We start from the raw sequence: 23,057 nt of genomic DNA, 5'->3' as shown, positions 1-23,057 counted from the left end.
GTCCTATTATGTGACCAATTCCTTTACAACTAATCCCATAGAGATACCTAGAGGGAACACAGCCGTTACACCACTGTAAGAGACAAAATTACAACTTAATTGTATATACTGTATGCACATTGTAAATCACCAACACCTGCCAAATACCTCCTCCGAGGTACTTACATAAAAATCTCCAAGGATTGGGTAGTATAGGGCCGTTTTAATAGTTATTGCTCCCCTGAAATATAACACTGGCGTTATACAATGCACTATCTGTCATTTTGTTGGCATTATAAGCGGCAGATATTTTCTTTCCAACCCTCAATAAGTCATCATGGAGCTCAGTTTTATTTATCTGATGAGCTGCCAGGAAATACTCTCCAGAAAAGAAAATAATAACAAGTCGGACAAAACGGCCCGTCCCTTTTCTGTAATTGTTTATAACCGACAAAATAACTGACAAAGAAAATGGAGCCTTATTTGAAATACACAGCACCATCTTTGCAGGGTGTATTCTTCTAAAGTGGTTGTATACATTGTTGTGTGCTTTTGGTACAAGATGCCTCAAAAACTTCTATGAGGTAGCATAGTAATAGCAATAGACAACCCTGTGTTCATATTCCAGTCTAGACAAACTCAAGACAATGAACATTATGGTTTAGTCAACAACAAAAACAATGACTGAACACAAAACAACCTAATTCAAACAGCCAGACAATATGTTCCCCTTGATATTAGCTCTAGTTGAGCATTGGGTCATGTTCATTAGGGCACACAACAGAAAATGTTTTAAAAGTGGTCAATTAACATTTCTTATAAGTCCAGGTAGTCACTCCTTGTTTCAGTCAGTTTTTCTTCAGTTTGGCTCCTAATGAACACGACCCTGAATGTCACCCTGTTCCAATGCTGACCACGCAACCAGAAGGTCAAAGGTGACCAGGAGGTCAGAGGTCAGGGGACTCACCAGGGTGAAGCTCTTGGGCGAGGCAGCCCAGCGTTTGATGTTGGTGAGGTTCCACTCCTGGATCACCTCCTTGGTCTTCTCGTCTACCCGCATGACACACTCCTTGGTGATTCCCAGCAGACGAGGGACCAGCTTGTTCTTACCCTTCATTTTCTCCTGCAGGGACACACACACAAAAACACACACACACGGTTAAAAGTATTCCAGTACTATGATACCTTAACATTTGAAAAGGTAACTTTAAAATCTTTGAAATGTTAGAGCTTTGATTGGTTAGAAAGAAGATATTCACTGTTGTTTAAGGAGTTGTTTAAGGAGTTGTGGTTGAATGTTATTTTGTCAGTGCCATTGTACCTTTACTAGGAAGAAAGACACTCCGTAGGTTTTCAGAGACCTAGCCAGTTTGACGTAGCTGACTTTGGCCTCGATTTCAGTCATGTTTTGGTAGTTTTTGTGTGCCTGTGTGGGAAACAAAAAGAAGACTTATTGAACATCTCAGCCAGTGATACTATAGTGTCACAGCAGAAGTAATTAGAACAGAGCAAGTCAGGACAGGTTTAAATCAATACGACCAGTTACAGCCATAGCAACAATGAATCTAGTTGGCCTACATTGAACTCTACACAGATGGAGACAATGACTATTACTACAAACCAGACTGGGAAACTATTTTTTCAGGTCATGTGTTTTCAGTCTGTGAGAAAAAAAAAATGTCCCCACCGCAAGGAGCAAGCAGCCCAAAAATGACTGGCCTTACAACAACCCCCCCCATCACACACATGCACCCACGCAAGCACCCACAAGCGAATACACACATGCTGGGGTTCTTACCTGGAAGATTCTTTTCTCCCCTTTGTTCTTGATGTACTCTTTAGGGAGGAACTCTTTCAAACTACAGAAAATAAATAATAAATAAATGGAAACAAGCGTTATTCAAGAAGACAGCAAAATCACTAAGGCAGGCAATATAATCCAGTAATTCTGACTCAAGTTGGGATTCAAGTGATACTACATCATAAATGTACTGTATGTATGCACACAGTGCTGTAAATCGCTTTTGCTAAAAGGCAAATACATCTTTGTTATATATCGAAGATATTTGAGCCATTCATGTTAAAGTATATACATAGCATGATATATTTAATCATTCTGCAATAAACAGTACTCACTCTAGGAAGCCTGGTTTGTGCTTGGTCTCATTGTGGTCACCAAACTGGATCTGACACTGGTATCCGGCGAAGTCGCAGGCCTTCTCGAAGGAGACGGGATGGGAGCCGTTCAAAATGTCATCACGGGCCTGCACAGGGAGAGGAACATCCCAATAACATTATCCACAAAGACATTCATTAAGGAAGATCCCAAACAGAGCCAGGAGTCATCCCAGATCAGGAAAACAGATAAAACAGAGAATAATCTGATGTTTTGCATATTTCCTTAGTGACCAGTCTAGGGAACTCCTGCGATCAATGGTCTTAACTCTGTGGTGGGGCACAAACAGATCTGGGACCAGGCTTATACTTCCCTGAAAAACATCCAAGGAAAATATCATCAAATATCATCTTTCTGAGACAATCTAATGCCTTTCTAGCATCAAAATGAATGACGAGAAAATGTACCCATAAATTAACTTTAATGTTGGTCCAAATGTTTCATTGTTTTCATATTACCAGGAGCATGAACTATTGGGAACATTTTGTGATGTACTCTGGCAAAAACCAGTAGAGGCCAGCCACATGGGCAGTGCTTGCATTGGCCTGGGCCCATGTGTCCAGCTGTGTTTCAACAGGGAAAGGAGAGCTCCCAGAACTACTGTCTTTGGCAGGAACCCAAAGACTAGAAGTCTTAAGAAAGAAGAAGATGAAGCTTCTGTGAGTGGAAGACCGCAAAAAGTCTCAAAGACAAAGGTTCACTCCTTCACTGTGTGTGTCTATATGAGACAATCACACGCTGAACAACATTTTCTCCTCAAACTTTGGGAGGTGATCTTGGGAGAAGACATCCCACCACCACTATGGCATCTGCCACCTCAGGACATAAAACATGGCTGACACGTCAACGGGCACCTTGAGCCTGCTGTCCTCCAGCTGTGACTCTCAGCTGTTCTTCCTGACGCCGTGCATTCTCACACCAATGGAAATGGATGTTGGTACAGTAACTAAGGGCATGAATAGGAACTTAGAATGCTAAATGTTTCTCACATACTGTATCTTCCATTGACATCAAAGCATGAGTGAAGTGGAAGGTTTGAGGTAAATACAATAATCTCAGGATAGGTCATCTCAGGATAGGTCATAGGTCATCTCAGGATAGGTCATCTCAGGATAGGTCATCTCAGGATAGGTCATAGGTCATCTCAGGATAGGCCATCTCAGGATAGGTCATAGGTCATCTCAGGATAGGTCATCTCAGGATAGGTCATAGGTCATCTCAGGTTAGGTCATCTCAGGATAGGTCATGCGTCATCTCAGGATAGGTCATCTCAGGGATAGGTCATCTCAGGGATAGGTCATCTCAGGGATAGGTCATCTCAGGTTAGGTGTTGGAATGTGATCAATCATTAACACCGACAGGTCTACATGAACCCCTCCAAGGAGAACCTTGTTCCCAAAACACTGAACACCCAAACCGCATTCCTGCCTTGGATTTCTTTCCAAACTCCAGGCAGGATTTGGCCAACAGAGGTCATTCTGGGGTTGTGTCTGAAATAACACCTTATTATTTCTATATAGTGCACAACATTTGAAGAGTACTACGTTTCATTCTGGGTAGCGGTCAGTACCTGGACGTAGAGCAGGTTGAGCTGGACCGGGTCTCGTGAGTCCACGTTCTGGTCTGAGTAGAAGAACTTCCTCCTGAGGAGCAGCATCTCGGTCTCCTCCACACCCTGCTCCCTCAGCGTCCGCCCATGGTCCAGCCAGTTCACTGACAATCACAATATCAAGCAATACAACTTCATGGGAATCAATACAACTCAATGTCAGTCAGTACAACGCAATGGGAATATATGTTTATCTATGCAAATCATGTCAATAAAATGCAGTCATTACCAAAAAATTACAACTTTTATGCAACTAAATGTAAATTATGTGAGAAAACACAACTTGATGCCAGTCAATCAAAACCCCCCAAAATACAACTTAATCAGTGGTGTCCTAATAGACATTCAAAATGAAGGACAAGCACATACATCAATAGAGATACTGGTGTCGTGTCAAAAATGTTCCCAGTGTGAAATAGATTTTTACATGACAACTGGCACCATATTGTTCTTGACACTTTTGTGTGCGTGTGTGTCTGTGCGTGTGTCTGTGTGCATGTCTGTGTGCGTCTCTGTGTACGTGCGTCTGTGTACGTGCGTCTGTGTGTGTGTGTGTACGTGTGTGTGTGTGTGTGTCTGACACTCGTCGTCTGTGTGTGTGTGTGTGTGTGTGTGTGTGTGTGTGTGTGTGTGTGTGTGTGTGTGTGTGTGTGTGTGTGTGAGTGAGTGAGTGTCTTACACTCGTCGTCTGTGTGGAGTTTCTGCTTTAGTTTCTCCATCTTCTTGTCGTCTCTCATCAGAGTCTTGTCCCGTCTTGTCAGAGTCCCTGTCATCTCCTCCTTCTTCTCCTCAACCACGTCGTGCACCAACGAGTACTCGTCATAGTTTGTGATACCTGCCCAAAGAAAAAATTACTTTCTGGCTCTAACTCATATTGTCTTTCCTATACATTCATTGGAGGAGAAAGTCAGAAGGGAGGGGCCTTGGATCTTCAGTGATTGGGGACATTGCCCTGTTTAAGGTACAGTCTTTTGAATGGGACGTTAAAAACGGGTGTCCTGACTCTCTGTGGTCACTAAAGATCCCATGGTACTTATTGTAACGGTAGGGGTGTTAACCCCGGTGTCCTGGCTAAATTCCCAATCTGGCCCTCATACCATCACGGACATCTGATCATCACCAGGTTCCAATTGACTCACTCACCCCCCCGTAACTATTCTCCAGGTCGTTGCTGTAAATGAGAATGTGTTCTCAGTCAACTTACCCCGTAAAATAAGGATTAAATAGAAAATAATCCTCCAATTTGTTTTGAGGAGGTGGCAAGGAGAGAGGATGTGAGGAATCAAGGAGAGAAGATGTGAGGAATCAAGGAGAGAGGATGTGAGGAATCAAGGAAAGAGCCTTTGTTTTAGCTGGAAATCTGACTAGTTGAAAAAGTGACAAATCATCAAGCAGTAACATTAGACTTCTATGAGTTGACCCTTTATTCATAACGCCTCGATAACACTACCATTATAATGACATAACAGATACGTTATGAACTGTTAATGCGTGCTTACGTCAACTGACTTTCAGCCCAATTCACCAATTACCGCTAGCCTACTAACTTACGTTACGTTTTCTGCCATGACTTATAATGAACGTGCCCATCTCTAATTCATTAAACTGACCTATCCTGGCACAGATGGTCATAAGCATGTCGCTGACGATTTTGGAGTCGTCCACCATGACGGTTTTCACCGTCCCGTCCAGCATGCGGATCTTCAAGGGCCTCTGCTTCTTCTTGTACTCCAGAGTGTCCTGATAAAACCACCCAGTGAGAACAATATTGTTTAAAATACATATTTTTGAAGTGTTTTGCTCAGAGGGCACATTCACATTTATTAGACGTCATGTGTTAATTATAAACCACATTCACAATCATTAGACAATACTTCAGATAACTAGCCAGCTACATCCCTCGTAGAACTGTTAGCATCATAATAAACCATTATAATATTACATTTAGCAGACGCTTTTATCCAAAGCAACCTACAGTCATACATGTATGAATTGTTTACGCTTGGCTGGTTTCGGGAATCGAACCCACTATCATGTGCCATGCTCTACCAACTGAGGACAACCATGTGGATATTATCATTAGTATCATCGTACCAATGTTTAGACTGACTGCCAATACAGTATGTCCCAACTTTTCTTAAAAAAAGATTCGGGATATTTTTACTGATTGATATGCATTGTAGTGTCTAATACAGCGCGTTCAGACAAGTTTAGGTTCCAGACTTTCTAAACCCAGTCGTCACTGGTGCAGCTTTACCACTGAGTCTACAACAAATAGGTAACAGAAAAGAAAGACGATTTTTTTTTTGCTGACAACAGTTGTTGGTGACGTCTCCGTAAGATGTTGTGGAAGATACTGCCGATATTTCTCAAAATATCCCTATAGCTCTTTCCTGACCACCTCACCTTCATGAGCACAGATCTAAAAAGCACTTGAACAGGGAGAGCAACATGGCTGAAGCCTATCCAGTGCTTTCATCTACTGTATCAGTGGTCATGAATGGAAAGAGATGCGGAAAGGACCCTCTAAGTGAATTAGGTCCCTAGCAGTCAGCTGTGACTGAATCACTCACCCCATTCCTCAGCATGTAGTAGTCCAGGGCCTTGCCTGCCTCCAGCCAGATGCCTTTCTTGGGGTCCTCATCGGACAGGAACAGACCATAGTCATTGGCTGGAAGAGAAATTAGAGAAAGGGTATTAGAGATTGAGGAGGAGGGGGTTTGGGAGGGATGTTCTGGTTGTGTAAACGATACGATCTGAAGACGTTTTTTTCCCTAGATTGAGTGAGTCGAAGGGTCTCATCTTGGATTAGTTGACGTAATTCCAACACATAGAACAAATACAGTGTGGATTAAAAGCGTTCTTATCGGTGCATTAAGTCAGCTGGAAACAAACTAGAATGTCAACAAGTGACAGGAAACTGTGCTACCACACGGAAATCAGCTGGACTGTTTCTACAGGATTTAGTGCGGAACTCGGTTTAGTTTTTTTAAACAACTAATTGACCAACGTTGGTTCAATTATCTGAATTACATTTTGTTTGTTTTTTTCTTCTGTGTACTCAATGCGCAGTTTCTCCAGAGCTATAGAGTGCAGTTGCTGCGCGAGGTAAATACGTGATCTATATACAGTGCATTTGGAAAGTATTCAGATCCCTGACTTTTACCACATTTTGTTACGTTAAAGCCTTATTCTAAAATGGATTCAATCTTTTGTTCTCCTCATCAATCTACACAACATAACGACAAAGCGATCCTTTGCTATGAAACTCGAAATTGAGCTCAGGTGCATCCTGTTTCCATTGATCATCCTTGAGATGTTTCTACAACTTTGACCTGTGGTAAATTCAATTGATTGGACATGATTTGGTAAGGCACACACCTGTCTGTATAAGGTCCCACAATTGACAGTGCATTTTCAGAGCAAAAACCAAGCTATGAGGTCGAAGGAATTGTCGGTAGAGCTCAGAGACAGGATTGTGTCGAGGCACAGATCTGGGAAAGGGTACCAAAAACCTGTTTTTGCTATGTCATTATGGGGTATTGTGTGTAGATTGATGAGGGGGAAAAAAAACAATTAAATACATTTTAAAATAAGGCTGTAACGTAACAAAATGTGGAAAAAGTCGAGGGGTCTGAATACTTTCAGAATGCACTGTATGTATATACAGTACCAGTCAAAAGTTTGGACACACCTACTCATTCAAGGGTTTTGTGTGCAAAGCTGTCATCAAGGCAAGGGGTGGCTACTGTGAAGAACCCGAAATATAAAATATATTTTGATTTGTTTAACACTTTTTTGGTTTCTACATGATTCCAAATGTGTTATTTCATAGTTTTGATGTCTTCATTATTATTCTACAATGTAGATAATAGTAAAAATAAAGAAAAACCCTGGAATGAGTAGGCGTGTCCAAACTTTTGACTGGTACAGTATATATGTAAATACATGATCTAAGTGATTGATAGTTGGTATTCAGCAGTTAACAACAACTGAAATATTTTATTAAAGTAATGTGAATAAGTGTTGGTTAATAAGTGATAATCAGTAATGGACAGTCACTACCATCATGGGCCTTTTATTCATTGTTGTTACAGCATTCAACCCACATAATGCATAGTGCATTTAAGTTTATTTTTTTATTATGGAAACCAAAAACAGTGATTCGTTTTTAATAAATCGAACCAAAACCGAACCAACCTCAAAAAGGAAAAATTGCTCAGCACTAACTGGACTACATCCAAGTTTCAAAAACGGCACTTCCTGTCCTCTAGGGCCTGAAAGGTGCCTAGCTAGCACAGCTTGCCAGAGCTAAAGGAATCTGGCCATTTAAGACGCTGAACATTCCATATTAGCTGTTGATGTTGGCCAAGACACGTCTCTCCCTCTTTTTCTCTCTCTCTCTCTCAAAGTGGAAAATTACTCACAGGTTGAGACATGGAAGCGAGTCTGTCCACTGCAGTCAGAGAGAATCCCCAACGTAACAGCACACAGCTTCATACGTAAGCCCTAACCGAGGCACATTGGAAAGCAGAGGAGAGGTTCCTTTCAATAAGGGACGCAGTTGTCTTTGTTACAGTCAATTTGAGACATTTCTGGGCTTCCTGAAGATATTTTTTTCTCACTCTATTTTTTTTCTTCTTCACTGTACCAAAAGGTATTTTTTGGCCTGAAACTGATGTCAACAAAGAAGTCTAAAAACAGACAGTGATCATATTTTTGAATTCTAACCAGTCTGCATCGTTGAGCTGTTATGGCAATAAGATGATGAGATGGGGATTAAGGAATTTTGAAAGAGGAAGGGGGAATTTTGGAGAACAATGAGGGGAATCTTGAAATAGAGGGAGGGGGAATCTTGGAGAAGAATGACAAAATCTTGGAACATCAAAGATGCACAAGGGAGAATTCTCCAGATCCTTGGATCACTGAAATATCCTCCTTCTCATATCAACACTGCATCTGCTCAGCCGTCATACATGGAAATATTAACATGGAAAGGTTGAGCAGCCCATAATGACACTCAGTATAAGTCATCAACACTTCAAGACATCAGAGAAATCAACTTCATGGCAAGTATTCAATGAGAAGACGACGAAGGGCTGGACACAGAAATGTTAGTATGAGGAAAGATGGGCGTGGAGGCATGAAATTGTTTGCTTTCACAACGTTTGTTGCAATTGCTTAGTTGCATCCCAAATGACACGATTCCCTATGTAGTGCATTACTTTTGACCAGGGCTCATAGGGCTCCCATTGGACTCTAGTCAAATGTAGTGCACTATATAGGGAATAGGGTGTAATTTAGAATGCGGCCCATTAGGATTACTGCAGCGTTTCAAGAGATGGGGTTGGAAATCGACACAGTTACATGTCGGAATATTATTTTTGACGATATATCGTATCGCTTTTGGCAATATTGCAATATTATTTTTGCACTCGTTTTCTGTACCTGCATCAAAATTCCAGTATTTTTCCTTTACAGCTTGTTCTCCATCTTCTTTTTAATAGGGAACACTATTTCCATGACTGATTAAAACTGGTTTTCTCATGGCTCTCTCGTCTCTCTGCAGCAGACATACAGTTGAAGTCGGAAGTTTACATACACTTAGGTTGGAGTCATTAAAACTTGTTTTTCAACTCCTCCACAAATTTCTTGTTAACAAACTATAGTTTTGGCAAGTCGGTGAGGACATCTACTTTGTGCATGACAAGTAATTTTTCCAACAATTGTTTACAGACAGATTATTTCACTTATAATTCATTGTATCACAATTCCAGTGGGTCAGAAGTTTACATACACTAAGTCAGTGGTTCTTAACCTTGTTGGAGGTACTGACCCCCACCAGTTTCATATGCGCATTCACCGAACCCTTCTTAATTGGAAAAATGGCTCTCTTCACCTTGAATTCAGCGAGCGTTGTGTTCTTGTATTGTCCATCTCCATGCAGCTTAAGGAAGTGTTCTCTTAGTTTTGCCGGTGCATGACTAGAATTGCTCAACTTGGCATTGCAAATCATGCAGTTAGGACGCTGACTCTCATCACGTTCCGTTATACATGTGAATCCATATTGTACATATTCGTCCGACCACTTTCTTTTTTTGCTCGACATAGTTAGTATGAAGGGATTAAAATATTAAGAAAGAAATCACAAGACGTACCATCACGACAGTCACAATTCGACTACTGAGCGCGCCAAATTCCCTGCAGCACAGATAGGCCAAGCGATGTTGCGTGATCACCTGCAGCCAATGATGGCCAAGCGGGGCGTGTCATCATGAATCATATGAGTCGGGTGTGTGTCTTGACCTCCGCCGAACCCCTGAGACTGACTCACTGAACCCCTGGGGTTCGATCGAACCCAGGTTAAGAACCACTGCACTAAGTTGACTGTGCCTTTATACAGCCTGGAAAATTCCAGAAAATTATGTCATGGCTTTAGAAGCTTCTGATAAGCCTGTGGATGTATTTCAAGGTCGATCTTCAAACTCAGTGCCTCTTTGCTTGACATCATGGGAAAATCCAAAGAAATCAGCCAAGACTTCAGAAAAAAATTGCAGACCTCCACAAGTCTGGTTCATCCTTTGGAGCAATGTCCAAACGCCTGAAGGTACCACGTTCATCTGTACAAACAATAGTACGCAAGTATAAACACCATGGGATCACGCAGCCGTCATACCGCTCAGGAAGGAGACGTGTTCTGTCTCCTAGAGATGAACGTACTTTGGTGCGAATAGTGCAATTCAATCCCAGAACAACAGCAAAGGACATTGTGAAGATGGTGGAGGAAACAGGTACAAAAGTATCTATATCCACAGTAAAACGAGTCCTATATCGACATAATCTGAAAGGTCGCTCAGCAAGGAAGAAGCCACTGCTCCAAAACCGCCATAAAAAAAGCCAGACTATGGTTTGCAACTGCACATGGGGACAAAGATTGTACATTTTGGAGAAATGTCCTCTGGTCTGATGAAAAAAAAAATAGAACTGTTTGGCCATAATGACCATCGTTATGTTTGGAGGAAAAAGGGGGAGGCTTGCAAGCCGAAGAACACAATCCCAACCATGAAGCACGGGGGTGGCAGCATCATGGTGTGGGGGTGCTTTGCTGCAGGAGGGACTGGTGCACTTCACAAAATAGATGGCATCATGAGGTAGGAAAATTATGTGGATATATTAAAGCAACATCTCAAGACATCAGTCAGGAAGTTAAAGCTTGGTCGCAAATGGGTCTTCCAAATGGACAATGACCCCAAGCATACTTCCAAAGTTGTGGCAAAAGGACAACAAAGTCAAGGTTTTGGAGTGGCCATCACAAAGCCCTGACCTCAATCCTATAGAAAATGTGTGGGCAGAACTGAAAAAGCGTGTGCGAGCAAGGCGGCCTACAAACCTGACTCAGTTACACCAACTCTGTCAGGAGGAATGGGCCAAAATTCACCCAACTTATTGTGGGAAGCTTGTGGAAGGCTACCCAAAACGTTTGACCCAAGTTAAACAATTTAAAGGCAATGCTACCAAATACTAATTGAGTGTATGTAAACTTCTGACCCACTGGGAATGTGATGAAATAAATAAAAGCTGAAATAAATCATTCTCTCTACTATTATTCTGACATTTCACATTCTTAAAATAAATTGGTGATCCTAACTGACCTAAGACAGGGACTTTTTACTAGGATTAAATGTCAGGAATTGTGAAAAACGGAGTTTAAATATATTTGGCTAAGGTGTATTTAAACTTCCGACTTCAACTGTATGTCGAGCAATATATTTGCTTATAAAAAATAAAAAGCAATATGTTTGGTTACGCCGAATCGCAAAATAAAAATCACAGCATCAAAACTCAATGCATATAGACTCATAAGAATCGCAAAACATATCGTACATGGTGAGGTCCCTGGCAATTCCTTGCCCTACAAGAGAGACAGTTATCATCTCTTTGAATTTCCTGTTGTCATATTGGGTGTTATTAAAGACAGCTGCTCAAGTCTGTAATAGATAGTTCCCTGTCAGTATTGGTTTAGTGAGAAGTGCTGGCATTTATAGAAGTCTGTTGGCCTGTGCCACAGCAGATTGCTTGTTTCTGGATCCCTTCTGCATACATCATTCCTATCTAATCTCCTGTTGTCAATTGAGTGATTTTGAAAGACACGAGGCTCTAGTTTGTCAACATCCCAGGAAGCTGCACTGGACTGATAAACTGAATAGCTTAACAGCTACGCATTGGGTTATACACTATTGAACCATTTCAGACTGTTGATGCTTACTCCTGCACTCATTTGCATTTGACAGTGACGATAATGTTTTAGACAAGAGTGAAATTATTCCTGGATTTTAATTAAACTTCAACTTAAGTTTGAGTCACACATAATGGCCATATAATCAAAGTTTAAATCGATATTAATTAAACAAAATATTTAGTTCTTCATAGACAACACTATTCTTGGTGAACTCTAAATGACCTGTAAGAAAAACAACTAGAACGTTGTGTAGGCACAGACATGACTAAAATGACAGGCGATGTGCGTCTTATGATCAAAACTAGATATGTATAAGACTGTGTATCGGCATGGTGTGTGTTTGTGTCCGAGGTGTGTGTGTGTGTGTGTGTGTGTGTGTGTGTGTGTGTGTGTGTGTGTGTGTGTGTGTGTACTCACGCTGGCCCAGCTGTGCCTCGGGGACTCTTTCCCTGATCATTCGACAGGCGTCGTACACCATGGTGGAGGGCTCAAACTGCATCGTCTTCACCACGTTCCCCACGCCAATCTTCAGTGACAGGGCCACCATGACTGCCGCTCTCCGTTTCCACCGCCGTTACACCTGCAGGGATAGCAGGGGAAACACACAGGACAGGGGGTTAAAGGTTAAAAGACAACACCATACATGAAGCATTACATCATTATGTTTATAACTTTGGGAAATTCATTTCACCATTAACCATCCTCCTGTTAACTAGTGAGCTCTCATTTCACCATTAACCATCCTCCTGTTAACTTGTGAGCTCTCATTTCACCATTAACCATCCTCCTGTTAACTAGTGAGCTCTCATTTCACCACTAACCATCCTACTATTAACTAGTGAGCTCTCATTTCACCATTAACCATCCTCCTGTTAACTAGTGAGCTCTCATTTCACCACTAACCATCCTACTATTAACTAGTGAGCTCTCATTTCACCATTAACCATCCTCCTGTTAACTAGTGAGCTCTCATTTCACCATTAACCATCCTCCTGTTAACTAGGAAGAGAGTAGGAGACTGGTGTTTCACTATTAACCCTCCTCATGTTCACTAGGAAGAGAGTGGGGACTGTGGTGTTTCACTAATAACCCTCCTTCCGGCAAGTCCCCTCCTCTGAGGGGACTTTACACGAGTTGCAGTTTCAGTCTAAAAGTGGCCATAGTAGAAAAGAAGAACTGTCTCAGAGACAGATAACAGTACATGGAAATATCTGGTGAACACTGAATGTGGAACCTCTGAAAATAGCATCAACAGAACATTTGTGGCTTGACTGATTATTACGTCAATTGAGGAATCAAAACCAGTACCATACTAAATGAATGAAGACATTTAATATCAATAGGGAAAAACAACTCCATTTGCTGTGAAAAATAGCCCTCAAAAACAATCTCAGAATTTAAGGGAAGGTGTTGAAAGTTTAAGTTCCGAGGTTAAATCTATTTGGGTTGCCTAGCAATGTACAGTGATGTGAGGGCGCCTGTAGCTAAAGAGGGATTTCAAATCAGCCTTTCCTAATACACAGGGAGGAGGAGTACGTGACCAGACTTCTCCTGTCCTATTCACACCATCACTAGTATAACTTCTCTACACCACATTACAATCAGCTCAACAGCAACGTCCTCCTCTAGACAGAGGAGAGAACACAAACACAAACACACTGGAAAAGAGCAACACCATGTGGTGGGCTCTGAAAGAGGTGCCAGTTCAGGTACAGACGCATCTGTCCCAGTGGACAGAAATAACCAGTAGAATACAATTCACACTTTATTAACACACACACACACACACACACACACACACACACACACACACACACACACACAGGGTAGTGGGTTATGGTCAAAGACACACCCGTGAGGGAGTCCAGCAGAATGAAAGGGTCCAGATGTGAGTTGAGGTAGACAGGAGTTTCTAGAAGTTGTCTCCAACATGACATCTTGGGAGACAACTAAAGAGTTCAGGGGCAGACTGGGGTCTCCAACACCAGGCTAGGCCACCGACTGACCGGGACAACGCTATTCCCTGGTAACCTGGTCCCTAGAGGCATCCGTATGCTTCCCGGCCAGTCTGAGGCCACCCCTCAGAGCCTGCTTCCTCTCTAGGTTTCTTCCTACGTTCCTGCCTTCCTAGGGAGTTTTTCCTAGCCACCATGCTTCTACATCTGCATTGCTTACTGTTTGAGGTTTTAGGCTGGGTTTCTGTATAGTACTTTGTGACATTGCCTGATGTAAAAAGGGCTTTATAAATACATTTGATCGATTGATTTGATTGAAACAGTTCGGAAGAGTTCGAGCATATATTATGACAACATTTTGTGATGTTTTTGTTGGTTTTGGTCTTCGGTGAGGGTTTTTCAGCTGTTCAGGCACACAACATTGTTTCTAGAGGTAAGCCGAAGTTCGGAGCCGAAAGTCTATGCCCCTTCGTCGGTGATTGGTTAACAGTAGAGATTCTTCAATAAAGTCTCTTGTCATTCAACGAGAGACGACTCATTTTCCTGCACATTTTTTTCATTGAAAAATACTACACCAAACATCTTAGTTAGATGTAAAATTGCGCGACTAAGATCTCCTCGGCAAAACCGTCAAAATTAATTACATATTTCTTGAGTTATCTTAGATTAATTCTGACTATTTTAAAGGAAGTGTATACTGGCTACAGCATCTCAAAATGGACAAACAGTACTATTGCCGCAGGACAATAGACTCTGCCTGAGGTCGGGGGTTAGTAGCCTACCTCAGCTGTAAGACGTCACAAAGTTTGCCGAGAAGGGCTCCGACACCAATAACGTCTGCTGGCCAAGAGTACCATGCCCCTCTCAGCGTAATTTGAGAACCGAGTGCACACCGATTTTACATGTAGAATCGTGTGAAAAATGTTGGCAGTCACACGTCTTACAGAGGGTGGTCCCTAAAACAGCACACTGAATGATCGGCAGACGAATGCAACATCCATATTCGGTGCGATGTGTGCGAGAGCCATTAGTCCCAGGGCCAGAGAGAAGGTTTTTAGAAACGGCTCGGAGTTGTACTCAAAGGGTTTTCTTCACAGACAGACAAAGACAGACAGAGAAATAGAGACAGCTACAGACACAGAGACAGACAGAGATACAGATATTTAAATGGACACAGAGACAGACAGACATACTTCGCATCAGCATCTGTCTCGCATTTGACCAGTTAATCAACTTACGAAGCATTTTGGAGAACACCTCAGCTAAACGATTATATAAAAATAAGTCTGTGTAGCAAGAGTGATTTGACCCTCGGCCTCGACTGTGGACTGAGCTCGAGACACTTATTTATAACCGGTCAGTGATGACAGCACAGATACGAACGGTAGCTAGTGTCACAGTCACGGCACCGACGGAACGACAAACAGCACGTAGGTCATAATATGTTGACTGTTGGCGTGGGTGAGGAGCAACCATTTTAACAATGACTGTCCGACTGTCAGGGGCGGCAGGTAGCCTAGTGGTTAGGAGCGTTGGGCCAGTAATCCAACTGTTACTGGTTCAAATCCCAGAGCCGACTAGGTAAAATCTGTGGATGTGCCCTTGAGCAAGGCACTTAACCCTAATTGCTCCTGTAAGTTGTTCTGGATAAGAGCATCTGCTAAATGACTAAAATGTAAAATGTAATGAGCCAATAGCAACACACATCATGAGTTAAATCACATGAAATGGGCCTATCAAATGTAGTGAACTACAAAGGGACTATGGTGACGTTTGGGACTCAGCCCAAGTTATTCATGAAAACTCATGTCGTTAGATAGATCAATACTCATGTCCGTGTTCAAATCGTGTGATAAGAATGTCAAGTCCCAGTAGGTTAACATATTGGTAATCAAAATGTGATTCATGTGACTGACAATATTTGGCTCTTGGCAGAATGCAGAGAATGTTGAACTGAACATCAAGATCCAATTAAAGTTGTTACACAAGCACAAAGCGGGAAGCAATTCACACCTCACACTCCCATCCCCCACCACAGCCCCCACTGTGAGCTGAGGCGAATTCCACGTGGTTTCCAAACAGTGAAGATTGGGGTTATCCCTGAGTAAGTGCTTTAAATCCCTAAACACACACAGGTACTATTGAACAGAGGCGAGCCGATGATGGAAATGACGATGTCAAAAGAAGATCTCCAAGCCAGTCGGCACTATTGTCTGAATCTAGCAATAGTAGATATGGTATTATCGGGGTCGGCAGGTAGCCTAGTGGTTAGAGCATTGGGCCAGTAACCGAAAGGTTGCTAGATCGAATCCCCGAGCTGACAAGGTAAAACTCTGTCATTCTGCCTTAACCCACTGTTCATAGGCCGTCAATGTAAATAAGAATTTGTTCTTCACTGACTTGCCTAGTTAAATTAAGGTTAAATTTAAAAAAAATCAAATTAGACCCCCCAGTTGTGTTTTGTCCCCGGCCTCCCGGTGTGGTCCGTCTCGGTCTACTGGCACGGCTGTGTGTGGTGGGGAGACAGACAGACTGGCTGGAAGCCTTCCAGGGGATCAATCCCTACTCTATATTAAGGGGAGAGGGTGGTTTACGGCAGGATTCTGACACCCGCTTCTCAGCTGCAGTGTTGAAGAGGCTCCTATGGGAAGAGGCCTACTCATCATGTCAAATTACTTGTTGTAGATAGACAGGACACTGAAGTGATTACTGCACTGAGTTCACTTGATTTCTGAAGATCAAGAACTGTTACAATCTACAACATATATTTTTGATATATTGTGTATATACACAATATACTGTACATATGTATATACAGCTATCTTTTGGTTATTACCATGGCAATAGCCTCCAGGAACAATAAAACGATATGTATGTATGTATGTATGTATGTATGTATGTATGTATGTATGTATGTATGTATGTACGTACAGTGAGGGAAAAAGTATTTGATCCCCTGCAGATTTTGTACATTTGTCCACTGACAAAGAAATGATCAGTCTATAATTGTAATGGTAGGTTTATATGAACAGTGAGAGACAGAATCAAATTTAAAAAATCCAGAAAAACGCATGTCAAAAATGTTATAAAATTATTTGCATTTTAATGAGGGAAATAAGTATTTGACCCCTCTGCAAAACATGACTTAGTACTTGGTGGCAAAACCCTTGTTGGCAATCACAGAGGTCAGACGTTTCTTGTAGTTGGCCACCAGGTTTGCACACATCTCAGGAGGGATTTTGTCCCACTCCTCTTTGCAGATCTTCTCCAAGTCATTAAGGTTTCGAGGCTGACGTTTGGCAACTCGAACCTTCAGCTCCCTCCACAGATATTCTATGGGATTAAGGTCTGGAGACTGGCTAGGCCACTCTAGGACCTTAATGTGCTTCTTGTTGAGCCACTCCTTTGTTGCCTTGGCCGTGTGTTTTGGGTCATTGTCATGCTGGAATACCCATCCACGACCCATTTTCAATGCCCTGGCTGAGGGAAGGAGGTTCTCACCCAAGATTTGATGGTACATGGCCCCGTTCATCGTCCCTTTGATGCGGTGAAGTTGTCCTGTCCCCTTAGCAGAAAAACACCCCCAAAGCATAATGTTTCCACCTCCATGTTTGACGGTGGGGATGGTGTTCTTGGGGTCATAGGCAGCATTCCTCCTCCTCCAAACACGGCGAGTTGAGTTGATGCCAAAGAGCTCCATCTTGGTCTCATCTGACCACAACACTTTAACCCAGTTGTCCTCTGAATCATTCAGATGTTCATTGGCAAACTTCAGACGGGCATGTATATGTGCTTTCTTGAGCAGGGGGACCTTGTGAGCGCTGCAGGATTTCAGTCCTTCACGGCGTAGTGTGTTACCAATTGTTTTCTTGGTGACTATGGGGCCAGCTGCCTTGAGATCATTGACAAGATCCTCCTGTGTAGTTCTGGGCTGATTCCTCACCGTTCTCATGATCATTGCAACTCCACGAGGTGAGATCTTGCATGGAGCCCCAGGCCGAGGGAGATTGACAGTTCTTTTGTGTTTCTTCCATTTGCGAATTAGTCGCACCAACTGTTGTCACCTTTTCACCAAGCTGCTTGGCGATGGTCTTGTAGCCCATTCCAGCCTTGTGTAGGTCTACAATCTTGTCCCTGACATCCTTGGAGAGCTCTTTGGTCTTGGCCATGGTGAAGAGTTTGGAATCTGATCGATTGATTGCTTCTGTGGACAGGTGTCTTTTATACAGGTAACAAACTGAGATTAGCAGCACTCCCTTTAAGAGTGTGCTCCTAATCTCAGCTCGTTACCTGTATAAAAGACACCTGGGAGCCAGAAATCTTTCTGATTGAGAGGGGGTCAAATACTTATTTCCCTCATTAAAATGCAAATAAATTTATAACATTTTTGACATGCATTTTTCTGGATTTTTTTGTTGTTATTCTGTCTCTCACTGTTCAAATAAACCTACCATTAAAATTATAGACTGATCATTTCTTTGTCAGTGGGCAAACGTACAAAATCAGCAGGGGATAAATACTTTTTTCCCCTCACTGTATGCATGCATGTATGTATGTATGTATGCATGTATGTATGTATGTATGTATGTATGTATGTATGTATGTACAGTTGAAGTCGGAAGTTTACATACACTTATGTTGGAGTCATTAAAACTCGTTTTTCAACCACTCCACAAATTTCTTGTTAACAAACTATAGTTTTGGCAAGTCGGTTAGGATATCTACTTTGTGCATGACACAAGTAATTTTTCCAACAATTGGTTCATCCTCGGGAGCAATTTCTAAACGCCTGAAGGTACCACGTTCATCTGTACAAACAATAGTACGCAAGTATAAACACCATGGGACCACGCAGCCGTCATACCACTCAGGAAGGAGATGCGTTCTGTCTCCTAGAGATGAACGTACTCTGGTGCGAAAAGATCAAATCAATCCCAGAACAGCAGCAAAGGACCTTGTGAAGATGCTGGAGGAAACAGGTACAAAAGTATCTATAGCCACAGTAAAGAGTCCTATATCCACATAACCTGAAAGGCCGCTCAGCAAGGAAGAAGCCACTGCTCCAAAACCGCCATAAAAAAGCCAGGCAACTGCACATGCGGACAAAGGTCGTACTTTTTAGAGAAATGTCCTCTGGTCTGATGAAACAAAAATAGAACTGTTTGGCCATAATGACCATTGTTATGTTTGGAGGAAAAAGGAGGATGCTTGCAAGCCGAAGAACACCATCCCAACCGTGAAGCAGAGGGGTGGCAGCATCATGTTGTGGGGGTGCTTTGCTGCAGGAGGGATGGAATGAGCCAAAATTCATCCAACGTATTGTGGGAAGTTTGTGGAAGGCTACCTGAAATGTTTGACCCAAGTTAAACAATTTAAAGGCAACGCTACCAAATACAAATTGAGTGTATGTAAACTTCTGACCCACTCGGAATGTGATGAAAGAAATAAAAGCTGAAATAAATAATTCTCTCTACTATTATTCTGACATTTCACATTCTTAAAATAAAATGCTGATCCTAACTGACCTAAGACAGGGCATTTTTACTAGGATTAAATGTCAGGAATTGTGAAAAACTGAATTTAAATGTATTTGGCTAAGGTGTATGTAAACTTCCGACTTCAACTGTATGTATGTAAGTAAATGTACAGTACCAGTCAAATGTTTGGACACACCTACTCATTCAAGGGTTTTTCTTTATTTGTAATATTTTCTACATTGTGTAATAATAGTGAAGACATCAAAACTATGAAATAACACATATGGAATCATGTAGTAACCAAAAAAAGTGTTAAACAAATGAAAATATGTTTTATATATTTGAGATTCTTCAAAGTAGCCACCCTTTGCTTTGATAACAGCTTTGCACACTCTTTGCATTCTCTCAGTAGGTGTGCCCAAACTTTTGACTGGTACTGTATGTATGTATGTATGTATGTATGTATGTATGTATGTATGTATGTATGTATGTATGTATGTATGTATTCCCACACATGTTAGTTACAGACGTTAACTGCAAACATAGTTTTGTAACCTAGCTCCTGCAGCAACATGCCCGATATCGAGCATTATGTTCCTTTAGGAATGCACCAATCCCAAACCTCAGCACAGTGGAGTCATAAAAACCACATCTATCAGATTCCAGAAGCTAAGCCCTTCAGATGGATCAATGAAAAACACACACACACACACACACACACACACACACACACACACACACACACACACACACACACACACACACACACACACACACACACACACACACACATACATACATACATACATACATACATACATACATACATACATACATACATACATACATACATACATACATACATACATACATACATACATACATACATACATACATACATACATACATACATACATACATACATACATATATATATATATATATATATATATGGTCATTTAGATTTTGGTGAGATGGTTTTTATGATCCCTGCTGGTGTCTCTGCTGCCTTACAATAGAACGCCTGCTGAAAGTTTGGGGTTACTACTTCGGTCAAACTGACTGGCTTTCAGTATCATGATGAGTTCCCTAAACAACAGCCAAAAACACATTTACAGCATTAGGATTTGAATAGCATGGTCATTTCTTGAGTTGAGTTTTATGGGAAATCAGAGATTATGCTTCAAAATGTGTGGTTCTCTATTTACGTTTTCATCATGTCTAAAAGTGACTCAAGAAATTACCATTCTGCACAATCAATTGGGACTTTGGATTATAAGATGAGTAATGATATGAATATTCAAAGTCTTAATTAGAACGTCACTCTGGCCTTTGAGTGTGTGAGACGCTCAGACCGTTAACCCGTTGTATGAAACACAGAGAGGTTTATAGCCGTGTTCAACTTTCATTAAAGAGGTTACAAGATGTGTATGAAGTTAGGCTGTATTATTTTATTCCTACTCAAAGCAGTGATTTACACCAGCATAAATAAGTGACTGTGTCCAATACAATAAAGGACAAGCTGTCCCTCTTTGTGTGTGTTTTCTCTGGTTTCCAGTCAAAATTCCTGAAAAGAATCAGTCTTTAAGAGTTGGCTGAAACCATGTTTTTACTGGACATACCAAATGCATCCCAGATTTACACGAGATATAAAAATGACATGAAATACCAGTAATTTAGCTGTTCCCCCCCCCCTTAAACCTCCGTTTTGTCAGCTCCACCGCAAAAATGCACTGCATACTGAGCGATTGTATTTGCATTCTCAGTAGCACTTGTCATTTCTTTTTTTATGAAGGAGTGGAGCAGTCCCCCATATTGGGTTGGAGAGAGATAGAGAAAAAATAGCAGCAGCCCGGATTGGAACCCATGCTGCAGCGGTATGTGTGTTCCAGACTCCAGAGGCAGTTTCTTTTGGTACAGACACCGAGAAATCGGACTTCCGATAGGTATTTCTAACAGTAGGAGGCCGTTCCTTCTCTTGCAAGAACAAAACACGTACCTGCTGTGTACTGACGGTGTACCGATGAACCTGCTGTTTCTACTTGTAGAATCGCAATGCTTGTCAGTGGGCGAGAAATTGACTTTGAGCCAATTAGAGAGCACAAACCTTCGACAGAAGTGACAAGAAGAATAGGGCACTAAGTGCTAAGTAAGTACCTATCGGCACTCAGATTTGAGATGCATCTGATCCTTTAGACCAGCCCAGGCCTCCTCACTAGCTCTTCTATGGTCTAGTGGCAAGCTGTAACTGCTGGGTGAGATTCTGTAGGATATAGGTTATCTAATGCTATTGAGTTTGAGGGAGGCATTGAGGAAGGCAGCACTACTTTCAGTCCACATTTCTCACTGGCATAGTACATGCCTGCTACAAGTAACCTAGATAGATAAAGCACATGCACTGCAAGTTGTTCCTTAAACATGGGAATAATTTTTTTTTGAGGCAAGCGATGTACCACACCATTATGATGGGAACTTTTAAGAGTTCACAAAGTTCAAAGACTAGCCCACAGAACCAGCCTTTGTTAACCGATTAAGTTCAGAGAACATCTAAGAAGACTGGTCAAATAGCTTCCATTGTCAATCCCCAACGACATTTTTACAGGGCAAAAGTAGAATTAAGAAGGAGAGTGTCTTCACAGTTCCACATGCTAACCAAATCATCTGGAGCCATGTCCATTTGTAGACATTTACTACAGTGTCAGTCCTTCTCTCTGACTACTGTTTGGACAATGAACCCTTTGGAAGAGGTCTAGCATGGAGGCAGAGAGTAAGGCTAAGGACTTGGTAAAAAACAGACTACATTCTGGCCCGGAAAAAATATAACATTCTTGAGTCAGTCACCTCAACCCCACTCAAAGAATGTAGCTGTCCCTCTCATGAAAACCCATCACTGAAAATAGATGCACAAAAAGCTGCTTGAGAGCTGACAAGCGATGAGAATATAGCAGAGGACGCTCTGTGGTGATATGTATTTCAGTTTCACTTCTCGTTTTTATTTTGCATTGTCATGTGCAGAATATTTTGAGCGTGGGGGTCAAGGTAGGGCACAGACCCAGTTTGGGGGGGGGGGGGACGACATAAAACGTGATTTGTTAAATGTTATTATGATGGTTCAACGCATTAAATGCTTCATTTTCGATTTGGTACATTCCCCAGTTCAAATAAAGCATAAAAATGATTTCCAAAAGTCTTGCTACATTGTTTGCATTCTAGGTCAGGATTTTATATAAAGGGTATTAGCATACAGAAGTAAATTTACTTGAAAGTGCCACCCGGAGTGCGTGACATTCGGGGGGGGTCAGAATATTTTTTAACAGGACCTCGTGTGTCCACACGTTTTTTATTTCACCTTTATTTAACCAGGTGGCCAGTCGAGAACAAGTTCTCATTTACAACTGCGACCTGGCCAAGATAAAGCAAAGCAGTGCGACAAAAACAACACAGAGTTACACATAAACAAACGTACACAAAAGAAAAGAAAAAAGCTTTATGGGCTTTATAGTAAAGACATGTAATTTAACTGTAAAAAAATGACCTTTTAATGTGTCATGAACACAACCAGTCATGATGTTTTCATATTTTTTGTCAAACAAATCACTTCAAAAAGTAGGTTAAGTAAGTT

The 23,057-nt window shown here is 41.7% G+C and overlaps 1 protein-coding gene across 4 annotated transcripts in view; it reads right to left on the bottom strand.

Moving 5' to 3' along the window:
- Positions 1-23,057, bottom strand: part of tln1 (talin 1) — a 146,506-nt gene that overhangs the window by 86,336 nt on the left and 37,113 nt on the right. For all 4 annotated transcript variants that reach the window (XM_029710393.1, XM_029710395.1, XM_029710396.1 and 1 more), the window contains exons 3-11: positions 12,421-12,583; positions 6,338-6,435; positions 5,375-5,504; positions 4,444-4,599; positions 3,726-3,868; positions 2,116-2,243; positions 1,778-1,838; positions 1,301-1,405; positions 947-1,102 (exon numbers count right to left, since the gene is read on the bottom strand). In XM_029710393.1, coding sequence (XP_029566253.1) covers positions 947-1,102; positions 1,301-1,405; positions 1,778-1,838; positions 2,116-2,243; positions 3,726-3,868; positions 4,444-4,599; positions 5,375-5,504; positions 6,338-6,435; positions 12,421-12,550 — 1,107 coding nt within the window. In that variant the 5' untranslated portion in view covers positions 12,551-12,583. The remainder of the gene's footprint in view (positions 1-946; positions 1,103-1,300; positions 1,406-1,777; positions 1,839-2,115; positions 2,244-3,725; positions 3,869-4,443; positions 4,600-5,374; positions 5,505-6,337; positions 6,436-12,420; positions 12,584-23,057) is intronic.

The sequence above is a fragment of the Salmo trutta genome, chromosome 23 (genome assembly GCF_901001165.1).
Source record: "Salmo trutta chromosome 23, fSalTru1.1, whole genome shotgun sequence".
Taxonomy (NCBI): Eukaryota; Metazoa; Chordata; class Actinopteri; order Salmoniformes; family Salmonidae; genus Salmo; species Salmo trutta.
This window is presented reverse-complemented; position numbering and strand designations above follow the sequence as displayed.